Raw genomic sequence first — 16,311 nt, forward strand, 5'->3', positions numbered from 1 at the left:
ACAAAATAAATACCGATCCATTCTCAAGTAAAGCCCCACTCATACTTTGGCGATTGCAAAGCGAATATTGACGTCACAGGGCTGTTCTTGCTGAGATTGTTTCGCAGGAGTGGAACACAGGTCAAAATTTGTATAGCATGTGCATTCCCTTGACATACAAATGGGCTTTATACACCACGAGGGAAACTGAACATTTGGTTCTGAGTTAACAAATTGGGATACTATGTTAACAGTATATTGGATAATTGCATACACTAGGACATGATCTATACTTTGACCTCTTTATGTGAATGGAAAGTCGATCAAACCTTGTGGCTGTTTGCAGCGACTATAGGCATTTTGGCACAAGCCACTCGTAGCCACTGTGAGTTAAAGTGGAGTTACGTCACACTTTCGTACAGGATAATGAGTGAGCTCTCAGAACACTCAACAAATTACTTATCAATAACTACCAATTCTTCGATCCACTAGAGCAAAAGTAGTAGTCCCGGCCACGTTTCTACCTCCTCCCACCCAGGATGTAGTTAAAAAGCAAGACAGTTGTTTTCAAACCGGGAAATCTCCTGAATTTGAAAAATCTACTCCGTGGTAGTAGAATATAAAGCAAGACAAGTTCTCCAAAGAACATTTTCTACCCCGCAAGTAGATACACACATGGTGTTACCGCAAACCAAATATATATCCATACCTCACCATCCAATAGATCGTATTGAATATGACGTCACCATTCAAATATATGCCCTACAAGATGGCGTCTGTGCGCGTGTGCGTTGGTGTGTGCGTGCATGTTGCTGTAGAAATCTAACCGGGAATGCTGCGTGCTTCGTTGATGTACGCGTTTGGACGCGCATACGGTTTGACCTACAAGATGGCGACTTTCATAGCAAAAAAATGTTTATTCAATACGGTCTATACCTCAATTCCCATAAACCAATTCTGTGCTATGTCTTCAATCAAACCTTTGTAATGGTCTCCCTGGTAGACCTGCTGGATCCGTGAACGCTCTTTCCATGTACATCAGTTGATCATTGATCTTACGCACCTCAAAAGGACTGCAACAATAAAAACATACGGAGCAATTAGAGCATCAAGGAATGAGGAGGAGGAGGAGCAAGATGAAAGGTGCTGCATACTCCTAAGGAGTTGAGATGGTTTTAAGAATGCCTAGTGAGCTGGGGTAGTGGTAAAGTAAGGTGCTTGGATATTATTGCCTATTACTGTAATGGAATGCAGTAACAATGCAGCTTTGTAGTCCCTATTGAAGGTCAATTAAACAACCCCATGTTGGTTCTTCAATCAGCTTCGTCTTTAGTAAAAGTTAAATATGACCGAGGGGAGATGAGGACCCTAATGCTGAAGAGTAGAGGGCTGCGACCAAGTCCCGAGTTGGTGTAGGATAGACTACACCCTCGCATCATCATAATTAATAAGATAAAGTAATAGATAAGGGATAGGGAAGCAAGTGGGCCCAGACCCCCAAGAAAAATTCAAGATAAGTGTAGTGGCTTCAAAAACGAAACGGCATAACCCCTCTGTGCCCCCCTTTCTGGCAGTACCGCTGGTTAGCAAGATATATATTACTTGATGGAATTCTCACTTTTTGCTGTCGAGGCCCTCAATGTACGTGTGTAGCTCCTCAGCAGCCTTGGTCAGGCTGGCCATACCTGCGTCAATCGAGTCTGAAAAGCAACCAAAAGATAGCTTCATTATCATTCACTGTCGGCTGGTAAGAAAACCATGGATGCCTTCAGAGCCAACAACTAGTAACCACAGCTCTCATGTCTGTGGAAATCTGTCAGAGAGTATTTATAATAAATACATATTAGATGTTTAATTTCAGTCGGGAATGAAAAATATTGAATTTGGTTAGTTCCCACACACGATGTGTGTTAGCACTGTACTCTCGGTACCTCCCCCCCACCCCCCGAGTCCTGTGAACAAATGTCACAGGCATATTACTCGGATGGATTCCAACCCAAGACCCTTGCAATTCTAGAGCAGTGTCTTACCAACTAGATAAGAATATGTATTTATAATGTGCTTTTTGTCAAGCCAAGTAGGATTCATGAAGTGTCTCACATTATCATTACCCCGTGACATCAAGCCAAAAGCATTGCTGCTCATGTTGCTTACCAATTACAACGTAGCTTGCTCTGAACTACTTTATAAGATGTCTTAGTTAATTAATTTAAAAAAAAAAAAAAAAATAACATTAAATGCATAACAATGTGAAGAGAAAATCAAACACTTTTTATTTACTTAGGTTCAGTTGACTTTATTTGATTGAAATTTAAAATACAACACAAATGATTCGCTCGTCCATAGCGCCTTGCTTTAACCAAAGGGCAAACGTATCATGCACTGTCATTGGTTTAATAAAACTTGTTTGACAAATTTTATCCTGTTTTTTGTGTTTTCGCAATAAGAAACTTATGTGCTGTAAAAAAAAATGCACTGCAAAATAAAGACAAATGTTTTTCCTGCAGAAAAACCAGGAGTCGCCCTAAAAAACTGTGCGGGATTACATGTATCTCGTAATACAAGATACAAAAATAATGAACTCCTTCTTACCGAAAGTGATCCCTTTGGTCAACATCTTATCGGCATAAGTGGTTTTCAATGTCGTTATCGAGCCTTGAAGGTGAGCAACATACGTGCGACAGTCGAATGGCAACATGACTGAGTCTGCTAGGGATCTAGCCAGCTCACCCCACACCTTACTCACTGCAAGGTGGTAGTGGAAGTCAGGGTCCATGATCTCCGATACCAGGCGGAATGTCTCATACATAGAATGATACAGAGGATAGCTGGAAATATTCAAATCCTAGAAAAAAACAGACAAAGGCAGAATTTGATTTAAAATGCGTACTGCAATGTTTAAAATTAATACAAACTATTTATTTTAAATACATGAAATATCAAGATATTACAATTTACAAGGTGGAAGAGGTTTGTGTAGAGTACTAGGGAAAACTAAATTCACTTTAACAAAGAGCTAAGATTGGTCTAAAGCCAACCTCAGGTTGACCTACGGTTTTTCTTGCGTCTGCAACAAACCGTCGGTAACGCAACGACAAAATATGTTCAGGTCACAACAACTGAGAAATTGTGCGCCTCGATTGGTTCCCAACCGTCGGGATCACGTCGTACAAGTTGAAATTTTTCTATTCTTGCGACTGTTGATTTTTTTTGAGCGGCGACTGTTTCAAATTGTCTTAAAATCATTGCAATTACGCTCAGGTTGTAAATAATCGCTGACTAAAAAGTTCACGATGGTCTTAGCTTAGAAGCAGTGTGATCCTAAAAAGTCAGTCGCCGACTGTTTTTTGTTGACGCAAGGTGGACCTGAGGCCGGCTTTAAGTGCTTATCAGTCACAACTGGGACTTGAACCAACACTCTGCGGAACAAAAACACAAGCTTCAGTCTGGTGTTTTTTTATCCGCTTGGCCACGACACGCCATTATAATGAGAACTCCAAGGAGTGGCACTTACTGTGTTGTAGTCATAGCGTAGATCTACTGATGATATGCCAAGTTCACCAAGAAATGCTGCATAGTCACTCCCCGATCCAACATTAGAAACACTACCACCACACACAAGAAAAGAAAGCAGTTCATAGTATATTCAAGACGTAGGATTCAAAACTTTGCTTGGTGTGAGGATAATTAGGTGAGGTTTGTAAAGCATGTATAATCAATCCAGGACGATCTATGCACAACCAAAAAACAAAAACCATTGAAATATATGAAGCAATTTGTTACAAAAATGTAGATAGTCTGTTGTTGCTTTGTATTTCTAACTTAACTTTTTGTAATTTATATAGTTTTTTATATTGTTTGTGTTTATTGTATTTGGCCAGCGGATGTCAAATTTCTATGTTTTTAACGTGGACAAATAAATAAATCTAATCTAATCTAATTCAAAAGAGGGAGTCTTTAAAAGTCCCTTGAAAATCAGAACAGAGTCAGCTTGCAGAGTGTGAACTGGTATGTCATTCCATAATGAAGGTGCAATGAAGTTGAAGGCTCTTTGACCATAGAATGTTGTGGAAACAGTAGTTTGCATCAGTAAGGATTGGCCAGCAGAACGAATTTGACAAATGGGAATATATTTATGCAGAAGATCAGACGCAAGTCTGGAAAAAAAAACCATGAAGAGCCTTGAATAAAAGTGAGAAGATTTAGAGACATTGGACACTATTGGTAATTGTCAAAGACCAGTCTTCTCACTTGGTGTATCTCAACATATGCATAAAATAACAAACCTGTGAAAATTTGAGCTCAATTGGTCGTCTAAGTTGCGAGATAATAATGGAAGAAAAAACACCCTTGTCACACGTAGTTGTGTGCTTTCAGGTGCTTGATTTCAAGACCTCAAAATCTAATTCTGAGGTCTCAAAATAAAATTTGTGGAAAAATACTTCTTTCTCGAAAACTACGTTACTTCAGAGGGAGCCATTTCTCACAATGTTTTATACTATCAACAGCTCCTTATTACTCGTTACCAATTTATGCTTTTTACCTAAAATTATTTTGAGTAAATACCAATAGTGTCCACTGCCTTTAACTTATATGCAATGTACTTACTACGGCAAAGGATTCTCACTAGACCAGGGTTTCCTTTTTGCCCAAGTATCGTACACGGTGTCCATGTGGCCGGGTAAAGGAACATCAGGGACTTGCTTAGCGGCCTCATAGATTGCACTGAAGAGGTTCGGCGTGGACTTGGCTCTAAATGTGTAGTTACCTTGCACTGAGATATCCACGTTGAGATACGCTACTGCTCTCTTGCCGAGGGTTTTGGCAAACTCCTGTTGAAAAAGGTTGTTGATTTGAGAATGAACGATCGAATTGAGAATTACATCTCATGACAAGGAGAAGAAAAAACTGCCAGACATTAATGTCTCCCAAGATGTGGAATAGTTTTGTAAGCTTCCGCGCTGTGAAGTCAGTTGTTGCTCTGTCATTCATATTCATCATGATCTGGGCCCAATTTCATAGAGCTGCTAAGCACACAAATTTGCTTAGCATGAGATTTCTTCCTTGATAAAAACAGGATTACCCACAAAATTTCCACGTGATTTTCAGGACAAGCAAACAACAGCTGAATACCAGTAAAGAGCAACATGCAACAAATGGAAATTTGGTTGGTAATCCTGTTTTTATCAAGGAAGAAATTTCATGCTAAGCAAATTTTTGTGCTTAGCAGCTCTATGAAATTGGGCCCAGAAGGTCATAGAATGAAAATGAGTATCAATTTGAAAAATGTTGTCAAAATCCACACGTATTCAAAGAAACTGAATCCTTTATTTTGTCAAACAATTTCCTTTGGTCAATGATCATTAAACTCCACTCCCTGAGAATCTCAAAAATATGCAAATCCAGTTTTACTGTACTTTATAGTCCCAAGCAAAAAGTTATATCCTTTTGGTTTATTCTACAGAGTTGCCTCTGTTCCTGCAGGTTTACGGTTTCTTAGCAGTGTCTTAATTTCTTTCTAATCAGATTATTTGTCTCAGGTTTTATCTTTGTCTTTTTGGCTTACTGGATGCCATGTAACTCGTGGGACCTTACTGCATTTGTGTAATTCTTATGGTTACACTTAAAGGCACCGGACACCTTTGGTAGTTGTCAAAGACCAGTCTTCTCAATTGGTGTATCTCAATATATGCAGAAAATAACAAACCTGTGAAAATTTGAGCTCAATTGGTCGTCAAAGTTGCGAGAGAATAGTGGAAGATAAAACACCCTTGCTTGCACAAGTTGTGTGTGGTTTCAGATGTTTGATTTTGAGACCTGTCTTAGTGAGAAATTACTGCTTTCTCAAAAATTATGTCACTTCAGAGGGAGCTGTTTCTCACAATGTTTTGTATTCTCGACAGCTCACCATTGCTTGTTACAAGTCAGATTTTATACTAACAATTATTTTAAGTAATTACCAATACATGTAGCAACTGACCAAACGTGACATAATCAATAATCATAATTCATTCTATAACTCTACACTTTATCTTCTAGCCCGTGAGAAATGAAAAGTTGCCTACCTCAACCCATTCTGTAGACCCAATCAGACTGTACTCTTCGGCTCCCCAGCTGCAGAACACAATGGAACGACGAGGTCGAAATCTGCCTGATAAAAAATCAATCGTAATCACTCCTGGAGAATTCTGATCCTTTGAATACTATCAAAGCAATTTCTCACCTGCTTCTGTTTTGAGTCAGTCTTAAAACTGTGACCTAAAAATTGAGCATTCAGTCCATGAAATCCCTTGATTAAACGCTGTGTGTAAATTTGTGTAGGTGTTGCATATTTTTAACCATCAGCTGCATCACACATGTTTACAGCAACATCTACTTTAATGCTAGACTTGACTTAAGTTTGACTTTTTGATCAGTCTAAATCCAACAGGCTATCAAGTCTCAGCAACGCAACCACTTACCCCCCCCCCACCCCACCCCGTGCTAGTTCTGTTCAACGACCGCTATCAAGATGTCGAAACATTTTGGGGAAGCAGTCGTACAGAACTGGCACTAGAGGGCCCACTTTAATGCTCCGGCGCCCCCCCGCTCAGAACCCTTGCCCCCCCTCTTGCCCCCCCATATGAAATCAGAGATAAGTATATTCTTATAGGCCTTATATATAAATCGTTTAAGGCTGCATAAAATGCTGCCGTAAAACGGAAACTTTTATTCATTATCAGTGGGCCCTATGTGGACTATAACATGAAAAAAGCGTGGAAACGCGCGCGCGATCGTATTGGCGGTAAATGTTTGTTGTGGTTTTGCGGTTACAGAGAGTGCAGGATGTGACAAAGTTCTGTTAAATACGTGGTGGTCTGAACGCAGACCAACAGCTCCGTTAACACAAAGTCAGATCATGGAGGTAGAAATTTCTGGTCAGATGCACTACAGAGAAATTTACTACAGCACAAAAATGGCCAGCGAAATATGTTGCTTAGACCATTTCTTCTCCTTTGAAGCAAGCGGTGCAATTGAGAGGTAGGCCTATTATTTTTAAATATTCGTTTCGTAACTAAAATGTGATTATTAAACACCCACAATTTCGATCCTGTATTTTTGGCTTACACTTGTTACAATAAGGCCGAGTAAAAAAAGAAACATGTTTAGTGTCTGGGTTTCTCAAAAATAAGGAAGGAGGAGGGGCTTTTTATTTTTTATTTCAAGATGGTCGCCATGAATGTCAAATATCAACTGTTTTTTTTCTGCTGCTGAAATACACAAAACATTAATGAAACAGTTGGTCAAGGCATTCAGACAAGACATTCAGATTTTGTTTTTGCTGAGATCATTTAAAATAACCCTTTTTCAAAAAAAAAAAAGAAAAAAAAAATGTGCATAAAAAAACTTAAGAAAAGAAAAGAGGTGTCCTGTAAAAAGGAAGCCGGCGGGGACGCTAAACATTTCTATTTTTCTATTTTTACTTGGCCTAATATTATGTTTTTGGTTTTTACACACCCACAAAGCCTAGTTGAGAATACCGTGTACAACTCTAAATTGGTACTTGTTGACCACAGTTGGTAATTTAATCCTTTTATACAGTCAAAAAGTTTTATCTTATACAAAATGACATGTTCTCTAAGATTTTGTTGTTTTCGCAATCTTTTGTTACATGCTGACTATAGACTGTTTTAGAACTGCATTGGTGTGTATCAACTATATATCAGTTAACATATTTAATAATAATCTTGCACTTCTTTGGCCCCCCCCAAATTTAATCTTTGCCCCCACTTGCCCCACCAAATGAAAATGTCTAGTTACGCCACTGTCCATGATTTCTGTACTGCGCCTTGCACAGATGACTGTTGGATGTGGTTAAGTAGTCAACTTCATTACAAGTTTATATATTCCAGGGCCAAATTTCATAGAATTGCTTAACGGCACTGGACACCTTTGCTATTGTCAAAGACCAGTCTTCACACTTGGTGTATCCCAACATGCATAAACATGCATAAAATAACAAACCTGTGAAAATTTGGGATAAATTGGTCATTGAAGTTGCAGGAGAATAATGACAGACAAAACACCCTTTTTGCACAAATTTTCATCCTTTCAGATGCCTAATAAAAAGGCTTTAGACCTGAAGTTTTTGAGTGAGAAACTACCTCTTTCTCAAAAGCTATGATACTCCAGAGGGAGCCGTCTCCCACTATGTTTTATACTATCAACAGCTCCCTTGTGCTCGTACCAAGTAAGTTTTTATGCTATCAATTATTTTGAGTTATACCTTTAAAGGGTGTATGTACATTTTGTAGGACAAAAAACACAATGTCCACAGATTTACACTAAACTTACGCAGTTTGAAGACAATGATAGTAGAAAGCTTTCCTGAAAATATTTTGTGCTGAGGTGCTGTAGTTTTGGGGTAATGAGTAAAACAATGTCATGAAAATAATTTTCGCCTCATGAGATGAAAATTATGTTAAGCATTACAAACGTATTTTCATTACATTGTTTTACTCATTTCTCAAAAACTACAGCACCTCAGTAAGTAATATTTGAAGGGAAGTTTTCCACTATCATTGTCTTCAAACCCTGTAAGTTGAATGTAAATCTGTGGACATTTTGAAAAAGTACTTGAATCCTTTAAGCAGCTCTTGGACATTGGGCCCTGGTCTTTCCAGGTGGTAAGAGCCTACCTTCTTTGTAGAGTTTCCCCATGGATCTAGCCAGCTCCATAAGAACAGCCGTACCACTCGATGGATCTACTGCACCAAACACCCATCCATCACGATGGTTCCCAACGATCACATAACGATCTGCAAAGAAAATAAAACACTATTATATGAAAGTCGTGGGGTGTTGTGAGGGTGGGCTTTGAGACATGGTGTATAAAGCGCCATATAAAAACCAAATGTTATTATTATTATTATTCATTCTTTCTGCTTATGAAATAATTTGAAAAGTTACCGTATCCTTCCACCACTTTTTCCTTCTTTATAAAAAAAAAAGTCTAATTTACCAAAATTACATATTCCTTTTTGTAAAAATGAGTGAAAAAGTGGTGACAAGAAACTTTTCCAATTTATTTTTTAAGCAGGCAGATTTCCAATAAATTTTAGTCCTTGATGAGTTTCCCCTGGTAAGCCAGGTTTGTAATTATCTCCACACTCGACCCAAAACGCAGAATGAAATTGACACAAAAATAAATGTGTGTCACATCATTCCAAAGCACAATGCTTTCTAAAGTTGATTTTTATTTAATTTCCAATTTCTTTTTCCCCCCCTTATTTATTTCATTCTGAGTTAATATTATTTAACTTAGAGAGGTTTACGGTTGCACCATGTGAATGTCTCTTGTGAGTAGTGTTGAACTGGAAAACGGTGGTTAACAACTCTAAGATATCCTCATAGTGGGTCTCCCACATCCTGTATTTGTTTGTTTATCTTATTTTGTTTTATCAAATTTGCCATTTTTGCCATCATTGTTGTTGTCAGTTGTTTAGTTTTTAAATGCTAGGGTTACTCTTTTTTAGCTGATTTATTCATTGTCATCTTATTTTAAAATGTTCCTATGTACCCCGTGGTGGTGCAATTTTATGTATTTTATCTCTGCAATTTTTATCAATATTTTTACCTTGTAATGCCACATTATTCAGCTCCGTGCTGCCAGTTTTTGTTTTTAAATCAAATTAATGAATGAATGAAAATTCACATGGGCCTACCCCAAACCTCTCTACTTCCACCATGCAAAGTTTCAATTCCTACTTAATATTTTTTGTTCAGTGTTCATATTTTTTTATCAGTGATTACCCGGTTCAACACTTCCTGGTATCATGCCAATGACATTATACGTCGACCGTCGCACATTTTTATTAAACACCTCCAGTTTCACTTTCCTGGAAAGAAAAGAGGGGAAAAAACAGGAATATCAGTGACAAATAGCAGCAGTGTTGGACAGGTCTCCACCGGGTATTTTCAGGTCTCTACGATTTCCTTTTTAAGTATTTAGTTTCAAAGAAAGGGATTCAAAAGACTTTCAATCTGAGAAATGTTTCATGCATGAAACAATTCTCAGAGCATTTCTCAGGTTGTTTATTCAAACTATGGATTATTTTTTTCCCTTTCCGCGTGGACATAAACACTACAGATTTTTGGCGTTATTTCAAAACAAAACTGCCTTTTGAAATGCAATGTTCCTATGTTAGCTCTTGTGCAGATCAACATTTATATAATATTAAACCAAGTAAACCGTTCAAAAAACAAACCAAAAAACAAAGGTATACCTTGCCTGTAACCTCACACTCAAATCTTACTTATTTCACCTCGCTAATGACTAAACTATGCATCTATATGGTCCATCTTTCTACAGTTTTGTTCTAGGTTTGGTATAAAAAGTGTGTTTTAGTTGTTTTTTCTGTCTTCATTTTTGCACAGTACACCTAGGTTTCCTTCAGTTATTGCACTCTCTAGATTTGGCTCATTATTATTATACTACTTTATAATCCTGGGAATCGCTAAGCAAATAAACTAAGCGAACTTCCCTGCATAAAAAAAAAATAGAAAACAGCGCAAACAAGATTGGTTTGCATCACATAATTCGCATCACATTTACCTTAGCGTGAAGTATGAACCATGCCTCCTGATGCTTCCCTTTAAAGACACTGGACACTATTGGTAATTGTCACTGACCAGTCTTCTCACTTAGTGTATCTCAACATATGCATAAAATAACAAACCTGTGAAAATTTGAGCTCAATCGGTTGTTGAAGTTGCGAGATAACTATGAAAGAAAAAACACCATTGTCACACGAAGTTGTGTGCTTTCAGATGCTTGGTTTCGAGACCTCAAATTCCAATTATGAGGTCTCGAAAACTACTGCTTTCTCGAAAACTACATCACTTCAGAGGGAGTCGTTTCTCACCCCATTACTTGTTACCAAGTGAGGTTTTATGCAAATAATTATTTTGAGTAATTACCAATAGTGTCCACTGCCTTTAAACTGATGATTATCTTAATTGTAAACGTACTTGTTATCTCGCAGTGTTGGGCCCAGCTTGTAGGTCAGTCCACTCAGCCCTCCCTGCCATTCACTCGGTGCAGTGGCGCCCTCAAGCTCACTGTAGACAAATTAATCAAAGAGTGAAACAGTTTTAGTTGTTTTTCTTTTTGTCGATGGCTTGCTCCTACTTAGGAAACAGTCATCCGGCAAATTTGAAGAGCATGCATCAACTGCAGAACCTGTCGGTCTGATGGGATTGGTTTGCTATTATACGTCCAAGAATTTAGATTTTTGTTCTCAGGAAATAACTATTGGGCAAACATGTGAAAATCTCTTTTTGGAGAGTGTTGGATCTGTAAAACAACTACAGCTCTTTTGGTATGTCGTCATGTGCAATCCATCTATAAGATCAAGCTCAACTCTTTGTGAGATCGGCCCCTATTCAAAAACATTCTTTTTATGATATATCGCACAGTCCATAAGGCCGGACGGCCACTTCAAGGTGAGGGCTACACTTAGCTAATTTTGGCTGTCAAACCAGCTCAACTGTCATGTTGCCACCTACTCCTAGGGCTGAAACAGGGTTACCCTCTTCACAGTCTGCAAGGATGTAGGCATGGGTATCCATCCACTAGGAGCCAGGCTGGTAGAGGAAAATGCACTACCTTTTAATTCACTGGGTGTCGCCACCGGAGAAGACACCACACCACAAATCAACAACCAAATGTCAAACCCTTCCTAATCTTACCCAAGAATGATCTTAGCATCGTCATATCCGATGGGCTGTACAGGAATCTCAGGAAGACCAACTGAGGATTCTTCCTCTCGGAATGCACCATCTACAAGGAGAGAAATAATCAATCAAAGAATTCAAAATACCAATCACAAAATGTTGTCTCTCCTAATATGATGGTCAAACCTCATCATTTTAGATTGGAAGTGGTAGGTCCAGTGTGTTGTGTAATGCACAAAACGAACCCAGTGCACTTAACGCTTAGAGAAGGAGGTTGCCTGGGTGTTTCTGGTATGGTCCCAGCCCCTTGCAACCCTCACCAGGTGTAGCATAGAAAGGTCAAAGTCCATGTAACTCACGGAGCCAAGACCAAGGTTTAGAAAGGGTCCATAATTGACAGTGTGGACAAATAACAGTGTTCTCAACGGTGCCGTCTGTCATCTACTGATTGGGCCCTCTGTCATCTACAGATGAGCTCTTAAATGCAAAGGTATTGGGTTGCAAGGGTATTCGGATGCAAAAAAACAGAGCATTCTTACCTTACGATGGATGCCCTGGGATGAGGGGATCACCTCCTTCCCCTGTGATTTACAAGGAACCCCACTATACCCCACACCCAGGAAGCCACCAGGAATCTCAGTACAACCTTACCTAATGATGGGTACCCTGGGGTGAGGGGGTCACCTCCTACCCCTGTGATAAACAAGGAACCCTGTTGTACTCCATACCCAGGAAGCCACAAGGAATCCAGGTACCTTACCTAATGATGGGTACCCTGGGGTGAGGGGGTCTCCTCCTACCCCTGTGATATACAAGGAACCCCACTATACCCCATACCCAGGGAGCCACCAGGAATCTTGGTACAACCTTACCTAATGATGGATACCCTGGGGTGAGAGGGTCACCTCCTACCCGTGATATACAAGGAACCCCGCTGTACCCCATACCCAGGGAGCCACCAGGAATCTTGGTACAACCTTACCTAAAGATGGATACCCTGGGGTGAGGGGGTCTCCTCCTACCCCTGTGATAAACAAGGAACCCCGTTGTACCCCATACCCAGGGAGCCACCAGGAATCTGGGTACAACCTTACCTAATGATGGATACCCTGGGGTGAGGGGGTCACCTCATACCCCTGTGATAAACAAGGAACCCCGCTGTACCCCATACCCAGGGAGCCACCAGGAATCTTGGTACAACCTTACCTAATGATGGATACCCTGGGGTGAGGGGGTCTCCTCCTACCCCTGTGATAAACAAGGAACCCCGTTGTACCCCATACCCAGGGAGCCACCAGGAATCTGGATACAACCTTACCTAATGATGGTTACCCTGGGGTGAGGGGGTCACCTCCTACCCCTGTGATATACAAGGAACCCCGCTGTACCCCATACCCAGGGAGCCACCAGGAATCTGGGTACAACCTTACCTAATGATGGATACCCTGGGGTGAGGGGGTCACCTCCTACCCCTGTGATATACAAGGAACCCCGCTGTACCCCATACCCAGGGAGCCACCAGGAATCCGGGTACACGCTGCTAATACCACCCACTGCATAATCCGCAGGATCAGAGTAAAGGATTAAACCAATAGCACCAAAGATTTGAGCTTGCTTCACCTGTAAATAGACGTAGACGCAGTGAGGTTATTATAATTTATGTTAATGATATGCAAATTACCTATGCTAATGAAAATTTAAACAAGCTGAATGTGGTACTTAAAAATCACACCACCAGAGAGATGGTCTGAACAGGGACAATTTGTTTACCATTGACATACATAGTGTATGGGATTGAAACCTGGTATAGTATGCAAGGTGTAGCTCCAACAAGCGTGGGTCTAACATGGTAATGGAGACTCCCAAAACTTGTCTCTACCAAAACCTGTTTTTCTAGCACCATCATGAACAGCCCTATATTCTTTAAACCACCGGACATATCAGCTAGAACATCTCATAAGCACACAAATTGTCATAAAATATCCACTCGACCAACAGTCAAAGTGCATTTCACTGCAAACAATGACTCCACTCGTTTTAAAAATGCCCAAATTCCTTATATTTTTTTCCCCCAACTATTTGTGCCTGGGGCTACTTTGTGAGTGACTAACGGCAGTCACAGTAAAGCCCTTCAAGATGGTATTACAATTATTAAAATCCATCTGACCTCACTGAGCCTCTGACCTCCTGCAGGACCATGATGACTCCCATCAAATGACCCACTTCCATATGAACTCAATCTAAATTTCTAACTCATCAAATTTGTTCCGCTGATCGAGTCACTTGAAGTTTTCAAGAAACATCTCAAATTTTTCCTGTTCAATGGTTAATTGCTAAAGACATACGGTTTTCCCATTATCAGTACCATTATTTATTTGCTTATTGTACGGGTACTGTTTCTTGTTAAGTGCCATGGTACCTTGTGTAAGAGTGCTCCATAAATGCCTGCTATTATTGTTATTATTATTATTGTTATTATTATTATTATTATTATTATTGTTATTATTATTCTTAAGTTATTAATTGTTGTTACTATTAAACAATTCACCTTGTCTCCTCTGAAAATCTTCCCGTATCTAGCGATGGCGATCTTTCCCGTCACATTCACCCCAAGCGTTCTCTCAAGACGCTGGAAATCTTCCACTCTTCCATAGTTGACATACACCAGTTCATTCTGTAACGGACAGAGTTCAAACTACAGTAAATACGGTGAACAATTTGAGATGGCAGTGGAGAGTAGTTCAAAAGTAAACAGTTGGGTAAAAAAGTGGTAAAAAAGTAAACAGTTTGAAAATGAAAAGAGGTGAAAAAGTAAGCAGTTGGATATTTAGAGTTGAAATGAAAACCCGAGGCGAAGCCGATGGTGCCATTTGTCACAGAGGGTGTACAAAACCCATGGACCCCAGTCACAGCGTTCAACAATTGTTTTGTTATAACTTGGTACCATTTTTATTCCTCTTCTCGAAGTTCTGTTGTCATCTTCAAACATTATTATAACGGAGCAATGCATAGTTTAATCAAGGTTTAATAAGCAGACGAACAGTTCAAATAAGAAACAATTATTCACCTGTTCCCTCGAACCCGCGTGTGTTTCGTACAGCACTGGAAATCGACCAACGGTGGGAACGATCAAGGTGATGTATACCGGTGTACATCACTTTCCATGTTACCCAGCGCGCTGTGCATTATGCGTAGCGTGCATCTTTAGCCATGATACATGTGCATTTGTTGCAAGGCACGTAATTGGTACTCGGCCAATCAAACTTTACAATTTGTACAGAGATACAACAATTGAATTTGAAAAGAGGTGAAAAAGTTAACCTTTTGAAATGAAAAAAAGTTGAAGAAAAAAAACAGTTGGCGATAAAAAGAGGTGCAAAGGTAAACATTTTGAAATGAAAAAAGGTGAATAAGTAAGCTGGAAATGAAAAAAGGTGAAAAAGTAAAACAGTTGAAAATGATAAGATGTTTGTGTACAATTTGATTCCCCAAAATGGCGAATGTGGCAGACAGTAGGAAGGAGCTAATAGTTTTGTTTTTATGACCTACCTCAATTGTACCAGCAGCAGCGTATGCATTGAATGGTTTGACTACATCGTCTCGAATGGTCTCCCCATCCAAGGGTGGTTCCTCGGTTTTAGACTCAGAGAAAGTGGTTCCGTTGCTGTTCAGCACTGTCACCTACAAATGAGAATAAAAACTATAGAGATTATGTTTTTTTGAAAGTTTAGTTACATGGTTTGTAGAGTGTCATGGCCGAGAGGTTAAGAGCATCGAATTCAAGTTCTGGTGCGTTTTCACCGGAGTGTGGGTTCGAATCCCGGTCGTGACACTTGTGTCCTTGAGCAAGATACTTTACTATACTTACTAAACTGTTGCCCAGGTTGTATACTCCCAAGGGAGCTGAGAAACATTAAAAAGGGATGTTATTGGCCCTATGACCAGGGCACTAATGTAAAGCGCTTAGAGAATGAAGTGTTAGTTATTATTTATTTTTTTTTATTTTTTTTTTTTAATGCAAGTCGCCTGACACACAAGGCCTGAAGGCCACTTCAAGGTGTGGGCTACAATTATTTTTTTCCAGAGGCCATTGCCACCTACTCCTAGGACTGAAACAGGGTTACCCCTTTCACAGTCCATACGAATGTAGGCTTGGGTATCTTCAATTCGAAGCCTAGCCGGAAGAGCAGAAAACACTACCTCCCAAATGATGGTAGAAAGCTTCCCCTTAAATTGCTGAGGTGCTGTAGTTTTTGAGGAATGATTTTAACAATTTGACAAAAGTGACTCTCCTGAAAACAGTGCTCTGTGATGTCATTTTGTTTGGACTCAAAAGCTTGATGACTAAATAAAATCCTTTGAACCATAGAGGAAGGAGATTATTATAATATGTACAAGGAAGGGACACAGAATACCTTACTTATATAAGTAAATTTCTGCATTTTCAGAATGTGCCCGTTGGTTTTAAATTGACACTATGTCAATTTTGACACAATACAATATAATGATTATGATTTCTTATTCAGTGAAAATAAATTAACCTTTCTATTTACCATCATAATTTTTCATTCATAAGTACCTCGGACAAGTTCTCTACTCCTATTGGTGGAGAGCGCG

At 39.5% G+C, this 16,311-nt stretch overlaps 1 protein-coding gene across 2 annotated transcripts in view; it reads right to left on the reverse strand.

Moving 5' to 3' along the window:
• LOC139937591 (N-acetylated-alpha-linked acidic dipeptidase 2-like) overlaps positions 1 to 16,311 on the reverse strand; it is a 32,336-nt gene that overhangs the window by 2,008 nt on the left and 14,017 nt on the right. For both annotated transcript variants that reach the window (XM_071932812.1, XM_071932803.1), the window contains exons 4-16: positions 15,244 to 15,375; positions 14,243 to 14,368; positions 13,125 to 13,314; positions 11,710 to 11,800; positions 10,990 to 11,079; positions 9,772 to 9,857; positions 8,658 to 8,777; positions 6,045 to 6,130; positions 4,588 to 4,811; positions 3,494 to 3,584; positions 2,572 to 2,824; positions 1,598 to 1,679; positions 960 to 1,052 (exon numbers count right to left, since the gene is read on the reverse strand). In XM_071932812.1, coding sequence (XP_071788913.1) covers positions 960 to 1,052; positions 1,598 to 1,679; positions 2,572 to 2,824; positions 3,494 to 3,584; positions 4,588 to 4,811; positions 6,045 to 6,130; positions 8,658 to 8,777; positions 9,772 to 9,857; positions 10,990 to 11,079; positions 11,710 to 11,800; positions 13,125 to 13,314; positions 14,243 to 14,368; positions 15,244 to 15,375 — 1,664 coding nt within the window. The remainder of the gene's footprint in view (positions 1 to 959; positions 1,053 to 1,597; positions 1,680 to 2,571; positions 2,825 to 3,493; positions 3,585 to 4,587; positions 4,812 to 6,044; positions 6,131 to 8,657; positions 8,778 to 9,771; positions 9,858 to 10,989; positions 11,080 to 11,709; positions 11,801 to 13,124; positions 13,315 to 14,242; positions 14,369 to 15,243; positions 15,376 to 16,311) is intronic.

Source organism: Asterias amurensis, chromosome 1, assembly GCF_032118995.1.
Source record: "Asterias amurensis chromosome 1, ASM3211899v1".
Classification (NCBI taxonomy): Eukaryota; Metazoa; Echinodermata; class Asteroidea; order Forcipulatida; family Asteriidae; genus Asterias; species Asterias amurensis.